The sequence below is a fragment of the Corythoichthys intestinalis genome, chromosome 19, assembly GCF_030265065.1.
Source record: "Corythoichthys intestinalis isolate RoL2023-P3 chromosome 19, ASM3026506v1, whole genome shotgun sequence".
NCBI lineage: Eukaryota > Metazoa > Chordata > Actinopteri > Syngnathiformes > Syngnathidae > Corythoichthys > Corythoichthys intestinalis.
The window spans coordinates 16373785-16391448 of NC_080413.1; the positions used below are offsets into that span (position 1 = coordinate 16373785).

At 39.1% G+C, this 17664-nt stretch overlaps 2 protein-coding genes and 1 non-coding gene across 4 annotated transcripts in view; all 3 read left to right on the forward strand.

Annotated features, from left to right (window-relative positions):
• LOC130907542 (pleckstrin homology domain-containing family G member 1) overlaps positions 1-2838 on the forward strand; it is an 80714-nt gene extending 77876 nt beyond the window's left edge. For both annotated transcript variants that reach the window (XM_057822767.1, XM_057822766.1), the window contains exon 17: positions 189-2838. In XM_057822767.1, coding sequence (XP_057678750.1) covers positions 189-1165 — 977 coding nt within the window. In that variant the 3' untranslated portion in view covers positions 1166-2838. The remainder of the gene's footprint in view (positions 1-188) is intronic.
• A 3639-nt stretch (positions 2839-6477) lies between these two features.
• tcp1 (t-complex 1) lies at positions 6478-16391 on the forward strand. Its single transcript, XM_057822020.1, has 12 exons — positions 6478-6635; positions 7171-7256; positions 7344-7472; positions 7695-7792; positions 10813-10923; positions 10997-11178; positions 13513-13639; positions 13900-14075; positions 15306-15429; positions 15504-15696; positions 15769-15932; positions 16023-16391. Exons 1-12 carry the CDS (start codon positions 6563-6565, stop codon positions 16234-16236), a joined length of 1677 nt encoding a protein of 558 aa, XP_057678003.1. The 5' UTR covers positions 6478-6562; the 3' UTR covers positions 16237-16391.
• LOC130908086 (small nucleolar RNA SNORA29) lies at positions 6851-6987 on the forward strand. The gene has a single exon (XR_009061572.1). It is a non-coding gene; the product is annotated as a small nucleolar RNA SNORA29 (small nucleolar RNA).
• Positions 16392-17664: the final 1273 nt, after the last annotated feature.

Here is a 17664-nt window from a genome sequence, read left to right on the forward strand (position 1 = left end):
ATCTCCAGGGATGTTGCAAAACTAAAACACACCTACATTTTAGTCAAATGAGTCATATTCTGGGGGTAGAACATTATTTAAGTTCAGCCTTTGGATTACTTTGTGTCATACACTGAAGAAACTGTTATTTAAGACCACATGTTAACAAATAGCATAATCTGTCTTTTTATTCTGTATTCTCTCCACAGGTGCTAGGATAGCCGAGTATTCCCAGCTTTATGACCACGTCGTGTTCAAGGATTCTTCTGGGTCCATACACCACTCTCATCCAGGTCTTCCCTCTTCTCCGTCCTTGCCTGAAACCTCCCTGGAGGAGGAATGGCTCCATTCCACCTATAGCAATGGCGAACTCTCCAACTTCATTTCCTCGGCCGGCGACTTGCGCGATGCGCGGACGTCTTCTACACCTCAGCGCAGACTTACGTCTTCCTGCTCCATCCCATCTCTCAAGACCCCCAAGGCCTCACCAAGTAGTCCCCCATCCCAGAGATGGAGCTCCTGCATATCTGCTCCTAGCGAGAAAGAGGAGCATGTCTACAGTACCATCAAGAGACATCCTTCCTTAAACGCACAGTCCTCCCCATCTAGGAACTGTCAGTCGGCCAGCTCTCTGAATTGCCAGCAGCCAGACAAAAACAACCTGTCAGCACTAAAAAGTGATGGATCTACTGTGAATGGTTCCAAAGAAAGACTCCACGGTCCCAGTTTGGCCAGTGTCGGCCGGCAGAGTAGCCTTCCAGAGCGGTCTACCCAAGGAGAGTCGGATCTCACCTTACACGACGGCCAGCAAGTGGTTGTCCTGAACAGAGCATCAGCCCTGAGCTTCCTCGCCGCCACCCAGAACTACTTTGCCAACTTTAAGGACAACGGCGAGGATGACGACGACTACGTGGAGATCCGCTCGGAAGACGAAGCGGAACCACAGCGGGGAAGGGCAGCCCAAACAAATTGCAGCTCAGTGGCCGGTTTTAACTACCAAAACCGAGGTCTCATCCATACGAGGAGTTTACCCTGCACGCCTGTGCACTCTAACAACACACTGAGATCCCTGGAACACGAGCATCTGGAGAAGTACCTATGGAGTGAACCACAGCAAAATCAGCCAAACATCGTCCAATCTCTAAGGGAAAAATTCCAGTGTCTGAGCTCTAGTAGTTTTGCCTAAGTTGACTTCAAAACCAAAAGCTAAATATATATTAACACACTACTTCCATGCAAATTAGACCTAAAGGGATCCTGCTACTTCTACAACTACTCAAACACAGTTTAAAAGGGAATATAACACAAAGTTCTACTTAAGCCAAAACTGGCATTTTTTAACGCCTAACATATGTAAATACCTAGTATATTTTATGTGCAAGGCTTCAAAGTAAAATGCATAGGTTGTTAACGGTGAACAATGGCGCTTTGAATTGTGCATGCAAGCTGCCTTAGCACTTCCAGTCTTATGAAGTAATCAAACTACGAGTGGGTGTTTTCTTCCACTGGGGTCTAGTGACAATCCACTTGTAACATCTGTAACTGATTATTCACAGTAGAATGCAATCAGGGGCTCAACCGGACAAGATCTGATGACTTTTGGAGGACCTTGTCAGGTGAACCTCATATTTTAATTCACGTTTTCAGCACCTAGCCTGCAACGCTAATGTTTACAATTGTGCTTACAGCATTAAACGCGCTTTCCAAATGTTCATGTTTGCAAACTGGCACTTTGCACTCACATGTATCTTGCAAATAAATATAACACAAATAAAACAGGATAACATGTTGGCAATTACAACTCGACCCTATTAGTCTCTTCACCAACTTTATCAGCATTTAATATGCTTTAAGACAAGAACCCTACTGGTAATAATCATTATAAATAAGAAACTTGAGGATTCATATTTATTTTAAACATGAGCAAATGTTGTATCTGAAATGTATGCATCTCAATGTCTCATCTCGTGGATTTTCGTATTACAGCATGTATTCTGGGACCATGATGGCTAGCATTGAGTGGTGTTGATTTGAAGACTGGTTTTCTATATTAGGGATGGACAATAGCAAAGTTAAAACTACATCCAAGCAAATCTAGTATTTCCATTTCTATAGAAACAGGAGTTCAGAATCTTTAACTAACAACCAGTTATCAAATGGAATGTGAGTGATTTTTACAAATAATGTATCACACTACTGATTAGACAGTATATCCATTCTTTTAGGGAGGTGTTGATAAAAGGTTTTTAACAGTGTAGTTTATACAGCAGCAACTTTAATACAGACTACTCAAACCATTTTATTTATTCAAAAACATCTCTATAGTCTTTTTTGACTAATCATGCAAGGGCAGGTCCATTACAGGTTGTAAATGAAAGACTAATGTATTTATTGAAAGATTATTCTGACATTTGGGGGTGTTTGTTCACCAAATTCAAGTCAAATGCTGTGAATTGGTAGTTTTTTTGTTTCTAAATCATGCACTGCTTGATGCAAGATCCAAATGTTAAGTCAAAAAGCACAACGATAAGGTCTACTGTTCATATCAAGACACATGCATGAAAAAAACACATTCGTAATATGAAGTATGTTTTGTTTCATTGTACACGTTTGTCCTCTGCTTCACCGGTGGGGTTTAATCAGTCTCATTGACTCCTTTTATTTTTTTGCACTTTTCTTCAAACGTCTACTTTGTAAACACTTTGTAAAGATGTACATTTTAGGAAAGTTATTCTTGTATGACATAGTATGCTTTACAATGCTTTAATGTTTAGGTCACGTGTACTGTATTTTTTTAACGGCCTAGTTGTCATTGCTCAACAAAAATGTATTGGAGGTAATAAATTTCAGCCTAAACTATGTTGTGGTTTTTTTTCTGTTCTTGTTATGTACTAGTAGAAAATGATTGATCAAATAGGACATTCATGAGTGTAAAAAGGACAATGATCCTGAAATCTATTTTCCCACTTAACGGACATTTTGGGTCGAAATTAGGCAATCAAGGCACGTACAGAGTGTCCCCAAAAAATGTATATATCATTTTGCAGCTGATAACGTGACATGTTCATACTTCAACTGCATTTTCATACTCCCAGTCGCATTTTTCATTACTTTAAAGTTTAGTCTGGTTGCTATCATTAATTCAATGGGTTTCATCTGCAAAAATAACAATTTTGTTATCAGCTGCTAAAGGGTGTATACATTTTTGGGGCACCCTGTATATACAAGCATTCACGCTCATATTCATTCTGCTCCTTAGACAATGTAAACTAAGTCTTCAATAAACCAAACAAACGTTTTTGGTGTGTATGTGTAAATCTGAGAACCAGGGTTAAAAAAATAAAACTTCTTAGTTTACAACCACAGAGAGAGCCTGGAATCATTTGACTCTCAGACAGGATTGCTAACTATAAAACAGTAATGTAATCTTTTCTTTACTAATCAATAAAGGGGGTGGGGGTATGAAATGTTATGAAAATTGAGCAATTAATAGTTTAAAGCTTAAAATCACACATTAATGACATGACTAAACTTTATAATAAGATGCAAAATTGAAAACTTGAATTATACTTTGTTATTCATAATAGTTAACCCAGGTATCAGCAACCCGTGGCTATGGAGCCACATGCGGCTCTTTAGTGCTGCCCTAGTGGCTCCCTGGAGGTTTTTCTAAAATGTTTGAGTGGTGAGTGGTGTGGCGAGTTATTCTCTATAGGATGCACTGCAGGGAAAATAAACATTTAATCATGGAGGCTCATCATGTATTTGTATAGAGCTGCAGCTATCGATTACGTAAGTAATCGATTATCAATTAGTTCGAGTACTTGGATTGGGGGACATTTAATGCGTTGCAGAATCAATTTTAGGAAATGTAAAACAAAGGCTTGCTAAGATTGCTCTTTCAAAAGAGCATTACATGCAAATACGAAATAAAATTCCTGACCGTTTTTCTAAACTATGCAGGATTGCACTTTCATTTCGCAAGAGCAATAAATGCATTAAAAAATGAATTAAAATACCTTAGCCGCAAACAGTCTAAAAAAACATAATGAGGATCGAAATACAACAAATGAGCTATTGGCTTGCTTAGCAAAAGTCCGCAAGCTTAAATGCTATTAAATACTTTTTTTTTTTTAAACAATGCTCATAACAAATCGTTCAAAAACATCTTCACGAAAAACTACTAAATATACTTATTAACTAAATTACGAATGCATAAGCAATCATATTAGCTCAAACAAAAACTTACAACCTTATGTTGGTCTTAACAGGGAGCAACTGGATCCAGCCATGTTAGATGAGTTTTGTCATATTGACTATTGCCACTGGAGGGCAGTGTATACACCCAAATAAATAAAACTAAATGCAAACACTTTCAAAACAAACCTTTACAACGCCACCCTAACGAATCCTTGAAGCATAGACTTCATAATGATATTGACGGGTCATTTTCGACCTTCACTGCGCAATGCCTTCAAGTAGGGGGCCATCCCACAATCCGCTTCAGTTATTCGCAGTCAGTCGCAGCGACAAATGCAGCAATCCAACGCCGAAATTTATGTCGAAAAAGTACAAAAGCCGTATCGCATACAAACAGGAAGGATTATCTCAGGAGTGATTTGTTCAATGATTCAAGGTAATTATTATATTTTTCGTTTTTTCACAAGAATTTTCAACGAAAAAGCTCTTTGTTGTAAGGCTGCCACCACATTGTCTAACAGACTAGCATCATTCTTCTACATATTTATGTAAAATAAATGCTAACTGCACGTTTTGCTTTACTTTTAACCAAGAATCGAGACAGCAGCTATCGAATATTTTAGTAGTCAATTGATCGATGGACTAGTTAGTTCGAATAATCGAGTAATCGGATAAGGAACATGAAAAATTAAAATACCTGAGCTGAGCCTCAAACAGTATACTTTTTTTTAAAAATGAGAATCTATGTACAACAAAAGAACAATTGGCTAACTTACATAGAAAACGCCCGCTAGCTTAAATGCTATAAAATGCTAGGTTTTTTTTTTTTTTTTTTTTTACAATGCTCTTAACAAATGGTTCAGACACACATTCCCACAAAAAAAAAAACGGCTAAATATACCTATAAACTAAATTATGAATGCATGAAAAAACATTAGCTCAAACAAAAACGTTGGTCTTAACAGGGAGCAGTTGGATTCAGCCATGTGAAAAGAGGCAGACCAGAGGGCAGTGTATCCGCCCTAATCAATAAAACTAAATGCAAACACTTTAAAAATAAGCCATTACAACACCACTTTAATTAAACGAATACTCAAAGCAACAAAATTTAATTCGAATATTTTTTTCTTATCGAATACTCGAGTTAATCGATTAATCATTGCAGCACTACTTACGTTCATATCTATAAAGAATTCAGGGATTCAAGCATTTATTCACAAGAATTTTCACAGGAAAAGCTCTGTTTACATATGGCGGTCGCCACATTGACTGACAGACTAGCATCGTACTTCGACATATTTACGTAAAATAAATGCTAACAGCACTTTTTTGTTTGTTTGTTTTGTTTTTGCATTTAACCAAGAATCGAGACTGTTTTACATCCCTATCTCTAAAGAATTCAGGGATTTAAGCTTTTATTCACAAGAATTTTCACCAGAAAAGCTCTGTTTACATATGGCGGCCGCCACACTGACTGACAGACGAGCATCGTACCTTGACATATTTAGGTAAACTATGATAAATGCAGTTTGTTTGTTTTTTTGGTTTTTTTTTTGCTTTTAACCAAGAATCGAGACTGTTTTGCGTCCATATCTATAAAGAATTCACGGATTCAACCATTTATTCACAAGAGTTTTAAAAGAAAATAAGCTCTTTATCTGTGATTCCACTCGGTCAGCTTTGACAGCCACGTCAACATTGCAGGCCCCCTATTAATCGGCCCCGTGTCCCGTCAGTATCATTATGAAGTCTACTCCTTGAAGCAACAAAACGACTTGAAGCTTTTTTCTAATCAAATTACTCGAGTTAATTGTTTAATAGTTGCAGCACCAAATTTGTAGCCAACTTGGTCATTTTGATAGTAGGCTAATATAGATACATACAACATGTGTTGCCTTCGTTATAAGGCTTATATAAGGCTTTCAATTTTTTTGCGGCTCCAGACATATATTTTTTTTTTTGTTGTTTGTTTTTTTTTTTTTTTTGGTCCAATATGGCTCTTTCAACAATTTGGGTTGCCGACGCCTGAGTTAGTCATTTCAACAAACGTTAAATGATCAAACCAGCAGGTGGCGCACTGTCAGAAACGAGCCTACACTAAAATCTATCACGAAAAAGAGTTGAGAAATTATGGGACTTGTAGTTTATACTGTGTAACAGAATACAAAAACGTGGTATTAACCAGTTGAGTGCTATAATCAAGGCTATACGGATGCGATATAAAAATATATAGTTATAAATAACATTGATACATGTTACTTTTGCTCTGGGAATAGTTAAAATTGATTTGGTTTCTCGAAGTTTCTGACGTATCCCGGTTTACCCATGGTGCTTTGCGTCGCCGCTTTCTTTCTTCTCCGTTGAGTCGGTGTGGTGCTCCAAAATGTCGCTATTAGAAGGTCCGTTGAACGTTCTCGGCCAGCGAACAACTGGCGAGTCCGTTCGCACCCAAAATGGTGAGTTGTCTCCCCTTATACGCAATGCGTGTGCTTTGCTCTTTTGTGCCCTTTGCACTCTGTAATAGCCTTAAAATGAACGCTTTGTGATTAGCACACGTGCGAGGCTATTTGCTAACGCTAGCTTAAAAATCGTTGTCATGCTCTGGAGAAGTTCTTGTTTAGCAGTCCTAGCTGTATCTTATCTGCTAATCTTCTTATCCAAATATGGAGAACATCCTATTTAAGTACCCTCCATTCTTACAACAATGAATGGGTGGCTATGCTAATGGGATAGAACAACTCTGTCATGGTCTGAAGGTGTGGCAACTTCTATGTTTCCTCACCCAATAAATTGACAGAACAATTTAGCAAAATACATTGTGTTAAATGCATGCGCCGTTGAAAGAACAAACTCTTTGTGTGTGATGTATTGCCTTAAATCTTTCAGTAAAAAAAATGCAACAATTCATATAACCACTTAATAATGTTTTACAATTCAGATTACATTTTTTTTATGGCTGTACATGCTTAAAATCATAGTTTGTCATTTCAGTCATGGCAGCGGCATCCATCGCTAACATCGTCAAGAGCTCCCTTGGACCGGTGGGCCTTGACAAGATGTTGGTTGATGACATTGGGGTCAGTTATAAATCTTTTGCAACCTTCTTTTTTTTTTTTTTTTTTTTAACGTGGAAAGGAATTCATTTTATTGAAATGTATTTGTAGGACGTTACCATCACCAATGATGGCGCAACCATCTTGAAGCTCCTGGAAGTGGAGCACCCAGCCGCTAAGGTCCTGTGCGAACTGGCTGACTTGCAGGACAAAGAGGTTGGAGACGGGACTACCTCTGTGGTAAGCGAGAAGCTCATCGATCACCTCCTGTTATAGTACCACACATCTGCCTACTGCAACGGGTGTGTGGCTATGCGAACAGGAAACAGAAACTCCCATCTATGTCTGAAGAGGTTACGCAGCCTCACTTCTGCTGCCTCTAATGAAAAGATGGAACATATGACATATCTCTACTGAAATGACCTGATGTTTAAAAAAAAAAAATGTCCGTCTCTCTGATAGGTAATCCTTGCTGCAGAGTTACTGAAGAGTGCAGACGAACTGGTCAAGCAGAAAATTCACCCAACGTCGGTCATCAGCGGATATCGTCTGGCTTGCAAGTATGTACTCCATAACCTGAAATTGTCAGGTGGAAAATTTAGGAGTGCACAAACTGCACAATGTAAATTGACTTGCAAAGTAAATATTCGCCCATTAACTCATTTTCATGATATTACTGATTAGGGCTGCAACTAATGATTAATTTTATAATTGATTAATCGGACGATTAATTAAACGAATAATTGAATAAATTTAACTTGAAGTTGTTTTAGGGATTGTGTAAGTAACACAAAATAAGTAACAAAGTAAGACAACATGGATGACTATTTCCTTCAAAAATGATCATTTATTACTGCTTTCTGACAGTCTACAACTGTACTGTTTTTAGTACGTAAAACGTGTTGGTTTTTAATAAAGGTTCTGGTATAAAACATTAGTTTTTCAGTACAAAAACAAGGCAACAATCCTGTTCGTTCAAATAAAAGTGCTGTTGATTGACTTTTTTTTTTTTTTTGTATGTGGGCAAAGCGCTGGCATTGGCAGTCTTCTCCAAAATGCAAACTTGCGGTTAAAAGTTGACACTTTAAACATGAAAAAATGCTAGTAAACAGCATTTGCAAACTGAAAAATGAACAAAAAAATTATTACTGACACAACGTGCAATGACGAAAAGTGCACTTTTTTTGCGGAGTGTAAAGCTTACGGTTAGCGGTTTTGTGAAAGTACTTCCGACGAACATCTAAAAATAAAAGCACATCATGTTCAACATTCATTCATTCATTTTCCATGCCGCTTTTCTTCACGAGGGTATAAATAACCATTTCTGGACTTAATCTCTCATACTTCAGAATTGAGATTTTAGTCGGAATAGCTTTAAAATGACACCCTTTATGAAAAATCTTATTGGCAGTGAATAATTATTATAATGCTATAATAGTACCGTATTGGCCCGAATATAAGACTGCCCTGATTATAAAAAGACCCCCTCTTTTTCAAGACTCAAGTTTGAAAAAAGACTTTTTGAACACCAATTTAATTTTTATACATAAAATAATTTGTTTTTCGTGAATCATGAGGCAGCACAAGCGGTCAGACATTAAACAACTTTTTATTGGCTCTTGTGTCACTCCTGGATGAAGTCAAATGAAAATACTTTCATATATATATATATATGTATATATATTAAAAAAAACAGATCACAGCATTTAATTAGTGCTTTGAATGAGACCAGGGCTTTTTTTACACACAGTAGCAGCCTTTCACACAGTGCAACATCTGAACTCCTGTGCAAAATCAGTAATAACAGTCACTGTATTTTAGTCACAACGACCCATCAATAAAAATATTCAAGTAAATATTAAAGAAAACGACAAAGAAAATATTGTAGTGCAGCAGCATCTTTATCGCAATATCAATCCAGGGATCAGTTCAGTTGCAAACAAAACATCAACTAAATTGCAATGTAGAACATAAGTAAAATGTAGGCCTAGCCCACTATATATGTGCAATAGAGGTTCGATCGGGCCTAAAAAATCCAGCCCGACCCGACACAGCCCGCTGGTATTGAGGCCCGACCCGGCCCGGGCCCAATCCATTAACTAGATTTGCAGGCCCAGCCCGAAAAAAAACATTTTTTTTTATTTGTTGGAGTGATGCGGGGAAAAAAACCGCAGCAGCTGCAATTTATTTTCATTTCTTCGAGTTGGCAGAAAAAAAAACGCACGTTTTCTTAATGTTTTAATAGTCTACATATTTTTATGATCATTCTAAAAGCATTTACACAACGAAATAACGCTGGGAAAGTTTAATATTAAAAAAAAAAAAAAAAAAAAAACGGTTTTGCAGACACACAGAGGAGAAGATTCAAAAGGATCACATTTCTGTTGCCTTTGTGTGCATAAATAAAAGTGTCATTCGTAACGAATTCTCAGTTGGCAGAAAAAAACACAAGTTTTCTTCATGTTTAAGTAGTCTACATATTTTTATGATAATTATAAAAGCATTTACACAACGAAATAACGCCGGGAAAGTTTAATATTTAAAAAAAACATGCGGTTTTGCAGACACACAGAGAAGATTCAAAAGGATCACATTTGTGTTGCCTTTGTGTGCATAAATAAATGTTTCTTTCGTAACGAATCGCAAGCGCCACAGCGGGAGGAGAAGAAGAAAAAGCGGGCGGCGCCACGGCATTCATGTGTGGGCACAAGCAAATGCACAATACAGAGAGCCTGCTCTCGGTTTTATCCCTTTTTTTTTTTAATTTTTTTTTTAATAATTTATTAGTCGGCGCGGCGGCCCGACCCGACCCGAACGTGAATGCTTAACATTTTGGGCTGGTTCGGGCACAAGATCTAACCTCTAAGAGATAGGACATAACATAACAATGGCTGAAACGGAGAAAGGGAGTGAAAAAGATTATTGATGCACCTAAGACATTGAAAGCAGACATCTGGAGACATTTTGGCTTCTACGAGGTTGGTGGGAAACTTGACCAGAGTTATGCGTGTGTAAAAAATGAAACATGAGAATAATAATACAAATGGGGAAACCAAATCCGTTGCATCACCGGAATTGCGCAGGGAAGATTTTTGAACGTACTTATATATTTTAAAATGCGCTGAATCCATTCGGCTTGTTGCCCGCATCGAATCGAATCGTCCATGCCCCGCATCGGGATGCATCGCCGCATCGATTATTGTTGACACCACTATAAAACGACCCCCTCTTTTTCAGTTTTATTTCAATGCAAAAAAACATCGTCTTGTATTCGGGCCAGTACGGTAATAAGTTTCAATAAAAACTTAATTGCTAGATTAGTAAAAAAAAATAATATATATATATATATATATATATCAAATTAGTCAACTAATCATTAAAAAAAAAGTCTGCTGGAGAAAATTTGTCGTCTGGGACAGCCTTACACCACACCTGTTTTTAATTTCTTACCATAAAATCGATGCACATGATTTGCTTTTGCGGGCCACAAATGAAAATGTTGCATATGGCCGGATCTGGTGCCTTGGCCATGAATTTGACACATGAGATTTAGAAGATTTGCCATGTTTTTGTGTTCCAGGGAGGCGGTGCGTTACATCAATGAAAATCTCACCATTGGAACCGATGACTTGGGCAGGGAATGCTTACTCAACGCAGCCAAGACCTCTATGTCCTCCAAGATCATCGGAGTGTATCCTTTCTGCCCCAAGACTTAACCCAAGCGAATCACTCTGCACTGTTAAAGCCTTAACCCCCATCCTCAGTGACGCCGACTTCTTCGCCAACATGGTGGTGGATGCCACAATGGCTGTCAAGTTCGTGGATGCCAAGGGTATGTCCAAATACCCCATCAACGCTGTCAATGTGCTGAAAGCGCACGGTCGCAGCCAGAAGGAGAGTTTCTTGGTTAACGGCTACGCGCTCAACTGCACGGTGGGCTCACAAGGTACGCCACTTCCTTTGAATGGAAATTTCTCAATGTCAGTCCCATTTCTTTTTGCTGTTTTGTCTTTTGTAATGACATTTGCAGTGATACGCGTGGGATATAGTAAAATGGCTTTGGTGGTTCAGTCACTGGTTTTTGTAGCCTTTGACCTTCCTCTCTTGCCTGGCCTGACAAATAATAAAATTTAGAGGAGCACTGTAAGAGGGCAAACCTCCGCCGAAGCATCCAAATTCAGTTAGGCCATGTGACTTTTGACCTCATTACCTCAAAATTGAATCACCTCTACTGTTTCATATCACAAACATATCCTGAAAGTTTGATCCCTTGATTTGTTCTTGAGTGGAAAATAATGGATGAATAATTTAATGATTAATTGGATAAATATCACTTTTTCAGTTACCTTCACAATTTAACTTAAAGTTGTTTTAGGCATTTTATGAGTAACAATGAAGACAAAATGGATGACTTTCCTTCAAAAATGTATTACAGCTTCCTGACTTAGTTGTAGTGTAGTCTACAACTGTACTGTTTTAAGTGCATAAAACGTTTTTAGTAAAGTCCTGAGTATAAAAATTAAAAAGGTTTTCAGTACACAAATAAGACAAAAGTCCATTCAAATAAAAAAGTGCTGCTGATTGTTTTTTTCCCTTGTGGCCAAAGCGCTGATAGAAATTGTGTCAATGACTCATTTATTTTCTAACCTAAACAACAAAATCTTATAAGGTGGAGGCTGTTTTCTTCATCAAACAGTTGTTGATAAATACAATCCAAATACAATTTCAAAGCACACTTTATTGTATGCCAATTTACAGTTTGACTTTGTGTTGAGTGGAGACTAAGCTGTTTATGAATGGGTTTTTATGTGTGGTTTTATAAAATGAGCCATCTAACAATAACTGAAGTGCTAATATGATTCTCCAAAACACAATACAAACAGACACTTAAGACTAGTGTTGTTAATAACAGCGTTATTTTTTTCAGTAGTGAGTAATCTAATTACTTTTCTCATCTTTGCAACGCCGTTACCGTTACTGAGGGGTGCGTTAGTGCTTTACTGCAATTTATTTAAATGACGTGCGTGTTGAGAGAAACTGAGAGAGCAGAGCGGGAGTAGGGAGGATAGGAGGGAGTTGTGACGTCATTACAAACTCGATGCTGGGTGGCTCCAATAATACCTGACTGCAGCCGACAGCCTACAAACTACGCCTACATGATGCTACAGTACATATCACATGTATATAGAACTAGATGCGAAATGACACTCAGCAGTGTTAGTAAATAGCCGCCATCTTAAAACAGTTGACTTCTCAGGAAGGCTCTGTTGTAGCGAACGTAAGTGAGTTTTTATTTAAAATACTCCTAAATCCCAAAATCTTGAATCTATCTTTAAATGATGAAACCGTTTAAAAACTTTCACATGTTGAAAGTAGACAGACGGAAAATAATGGAATAACGGGAGCAATTTTAACAACTTTAAAGGTTGATTCACAACATTAAATGAGTTCCAAACATAGCAAAGGTTACAATTAAGGTTTTCGCAGTACCTGCAATACTGCTGTGTCTTGTTAAGTTTAAGGTAAAGAATTGGGCTTGGGCCTATTGTCCCAAAAACCCTTTGAATTTAGCATTTGAAAACCACCTAGGTTTTTATTTTATTTTATATTATTTTATTTATTTATTTTTAAATGAAGGAAGAAGAAAAAAAACCCAGTTCAATTCAATCGGTTAATATAAACATATTTAATGTGAAAGACATTTTAGAGTGGATCATGTAATAATGTGTAAAACATGAAAAGTAACACTAGTTACTTTGCCAAGTAACTAATTACTCTTACATTGAGGTAACTGAGTTACTAACTCAATTACTTTTTGGGAGAAGTAATTTGTAACTAATTAATTTTTAAAGTAAGATTGACAACACTGCTTAAGACACCAATTCGCATAATTGCTAACTAGCTTAGCGCACCGTGCTAAGTAGTAACGCCTCATCAACAAAGAATACAAACAATACAGTTGGCTTCATTTACTCACCTCTGACGGAGGCAGACTGGCTCTAACACAAAAGAATATTGAACTCGCAACACTTCGTACTATTATTGATTCAGCAACCCAGCAGCAGTTGCAGCAGGGAACTCTTAATTTTCGCGCGCGCGCATCCTCACATTACACACAAACAAGGGCCCAAACGTGACTGCTCATAGTTGCTGGCAAATAATTTATAAATAGATTAGTTGTTGCGGCCTTACTTGGAACACAAACATACATACCTTGTGGCACAGGTAACATTCAACTAAAAAACTCTCGAGTGAGTCAACAATATCTATTTATTCGTAGAAATGACTAAGCGAGTTCTCAACGCCAAGATTGCCTGTCTTGACTTCAGCCTGCAGAAGACCAAGATGAAAATGGGAGTTCAAGTCGTCATCAACGACCCAGAGAAGCTGGACCAGATCCGACAAAGGTGGCCAAGTGTTTTGTATTCCTCCACGTTCTTCCGAAATCCCATTTAAGTTTGCTGTGTTGCTGGATTAGTAGTTAACGCAGTGATACGCGTGGGAAACAGCAATGGCGTCCCCTTCAACTCAAGAGTGCAGCTTACTCTGTGCTGTTTTCTTCTATGAGGGGGTTGACATTTTTAAGAAAATGTGTTACACTTCAGTATTTGGTTAATTGATGATTAAGAGCTCGTGGGGGGTTTAAAGCATAGAGCTGTTTTTACAGGGAGTCCGACATTACCAAGGAGAGGATTCAGAAGATCCTGGCGGCAGGAGCCAATGTGGTGCTGACCACTGGAGGCATTGACGACATGTGCCTCAAGTACTTTGTGGACGCTGGCGCCATGGCTGTGAGGAGAGTTCTCAAAAGGGACCTTAAACGCATCGCCAAAGCAACAGGAGGTAAGACTGAAAGCTGGCCAAGCTTTTATACATGACGTTATATTATTATTAAGGCTGGGACTTTAACGCGTTCATTTCGATTAATTAATTATAAAGCTTTTAACGCGTTAAAAATTTTAACGCAATTAATTGTTTCAGTTTCATTTGTCCGCATGCGGAACCTACCTACTCATGTGTTTCTGGTACGCCGGTAAATCTGACGCACACAGACAAACGCTAACAGCAGCAGTGATGGGAGGTGACATTTTACTTGGACAGTTAGGGGCTAGTTTTCCCCTATAAAACGCATGCTGATGGGACAATGGACAAGAGCATCATTTTGTGCAAGCTGCCGACGTGGCCGCGCGCCTTCCTCGTCCCACTCTTGCCGCCCGGCCTTTAACCAGGGTGCGGCGGCGGCGAGGGTCCCAGCGGGGTCGGCTTGGCGGTCACGGTTGCACTCGGCGGGCCGCCTCGGCAGGCGCTTGTGCAAGCTGCTATACGATGACGAAAAGCAGACCAAAGAACACCGATTGAAGTCTGTCGAGTATGTTGGTTTGACACGGGACCACTGGACTTTCTTGAGCAATTCTAACTATCTCGGAGTGACCGCACATAAAATACAAGTCGTCAACAATGAATGGCATTTGGTGTCTTTTGTCCTGACTGTGCAAAAAGCCAACGACAGACGCTAAAGAGTAAACTGTGCAGACCAGTTTTTTTTTCGGTAGCTGAGTCCTGGAAGATTGAACGAAAAGTCACAACAATTGGTACGGATTGTTAAAAAACTTAATGTTGAAGTCTTGCACTTTGTTATTTTCTTGCAGTTTAATTATCAGTGTTTACATTTCACTATTTGAAAGAAAATGTTTGGCAATATTTTATGCCTCATAGTTTTATCTTGTAATTACTGAAAAGTACCTAGTTAGTGTTTTTTAACTGTTTACATATCTAAAGAAAAATGTTTTCAAAGAACATAAATAATCCGGGTGCCTGAAACACTTGAAACCTGAATAGCTGATAAGCACTTTGACCAATTGTTTGCTGATGACATTACATATTAACAGTAATAAATTTGTTGTTAAGCTCAAAAAGGCTTTTTTTTATTGAGAACATGATTTGTTTTGTCAATATATGGTTTTCAATTAGAATGCGATTAATTTCAATTAATTAATTACAGACCCTGTAATTAACTCGATTAAAAATTTTAATCGAGTCCCACCACTAATTATTATTATTGTATTTTCTCAGCCACCGTCTGCCCATCTCTATCCAATTTGGAGGGAGAGGAGACATTTGAGGCCACCATGTTGGGTCAAGCCGAGGAGGTCGTTCAAGAACGTATCTGCGATGACGAGCTCATTCTTGTCAAGAAGTAAAACGCCCATCTGTGGATTGAATGTGATGGCTGTTCATCATTTTTTTTGACAGTCCTCTTCCGTCTCACAGCACCAAAGCGCGCACGTCCGCCTCCATTGTTCTACGCGGAGCCAACGACTTCATGTGTGACGAAATGGAGCGCTCGCTGCATGATGCGCTCTGCGTGGTGAAGAGGGTGCTGGAGTCCAAGTCGGTTGTCCCGGGCGGGGGCGCCGTGGAGGCGGCTCTGTCCATCTATCTGGAAAACTACGCTACCAGCATGGTGAGGAAAGCTCTCTTTATGGTCACAAACAAAAATCAAACGTGGTCATTTATCTTTGCGCTGTTCGCTCAGGGTTCCCGAGAACAGTTAGCCATCGCAGAGTTTGCTCGGTCCTTGCTGGTCATCCCCAAAACACTGGCCGTCAACGCCGCGCAGGACTCCACGGACCTGGTGGCAAAACTGAGGGCTTTTCACAACGAGGCGCAGGTCAATCCTGAACGCAAGAATCTAAAATGGTGAGTGTGGAAAGAGTCTTGTCTATAATTATCCTCACAGTATGAGTTACAAGCACTAGATGGCAGCAACGGACACTTTTCCTGTCTCAGGATTGGTCTTGACCTGTTGAACGGCAAACCCCGGGATAATCGGCAGGCAGGTGTGTACGAGCCCACCATGGTGAAGACTAAGAGCCTGAAGTTCGCCACGGAGGCGGCCATCACTATCTTGCGCATCGACGACCTCATCAAGCTGTTCCCCGAGCCCAAAGAGGGCGGCCAGTCGTACCAAGAAGCCGTCGAATCTGGATCTCTGAATGGTTAAATTCACCTGTCAGAGCTCCTGAGTGGCTCTTGCTCTTAAGTGTATGTAGGCTTTGCACTTTGCCTGTTTACGGAGTCCCCACTATTCACCCTCTTCAACTGTAAGTGATTTGCTCTTTTGTTTTGGACAATAAAGGTCCAATGGTTGTAAGATGACAGTCTGTTTCAAGTTTATCATTACTGGTGCTTAGCCCATTTTTATATATATATATATATGGCGGAAAACACTCTGGTGACTTGAATTTCCGCTCTGAGACCCCCAATTTGGCCAAATTTCAAAATTGTCCTATATGCGAGATACATCATTGGAAAGCTTAAAATCTAAATTTTCAGGGGGAAGAAACATTTTGAACAGGGCATTAATAGAGAAAAAATTTTAAACCCCTAAACCCTAACTCGAGGTAAGAGAATGAGAGCGCATAATTAAAGACTCCATGATTTTAATATTATCGCGTACTTGTTTCGATCCAAAAACTCCATGTAGCGTGTCTCACCGAGTGTCAAGACACAGCTGTGATGGCCACAGCCGGACTTTTGGGGGATTTTATGGGTGAAACGGTAATATAACAAGGGTCGCAATGCAGAAATCGCAGACATCAAGGAGTGTTCGAGGTTTTCTTTTTCAAATATTTACACTTTTAAATGTTTTTTTCCCCCAATTTTTCTTAGGTTGGATCGATTATCTAAAATATCGGGGAAAATGCGACAGTAACAAAAAATATGCGTCCCTGGCTGTAGGGGGACGGGTATTGATAAGCATATGCTTTTCCCGTCTGCCTTTGTCTTCGGTTTCCTTTTTCTTTGGGCAAATTATTCCACATTTTGTGACTGTCCGGTATTTCACCTCCGTGAAGTTGGCCCCCCATCAGACGCAAATTTATATAAAAATTATGTCAATCGTTTGTGCTATGATTGTGCTGGTTTGTGCTGCAAAAAGTTTCGTTTGTGCCATCATCGTTTTGCAGTTATTAAACATTGTTTTTTAGGTCATCCAGAGTTCACCCAGCCCCCCATCTGTGGCAGAATGGAACCCCGGTGGTGTCATTTGATTCTGCCTCGTTAGTGCTGGATTGTGCTGAAAAAAGTTTTGTTTGAACTGCTACGGTTTTCGAGATATTCATAAAAATGTACAGTGATGACGTCATGCGCAGCCCCCCATCAGACGCAAATTTATATAAAAATTATGTCAATCGTTTGTGCTATGATTGTGCTGGTTTGTGCTGCAAAAAGTTTCGTTTGTGCCATCATCGTTTTGCAGTTATTAAACATTGTTTTTTAGGTCATCCAGAGTTCACCCAGCCCCCCATCTGTGGCGGAATGGAACCCCGGTGGTGTCATTTGATTCTGCCTCGTTAGTGCTGGATTGTGCTGAAAAAAGATTTGTTTGAACTGCTACGGTTTTCGAGATATTCATAAAAATGTATAGTGA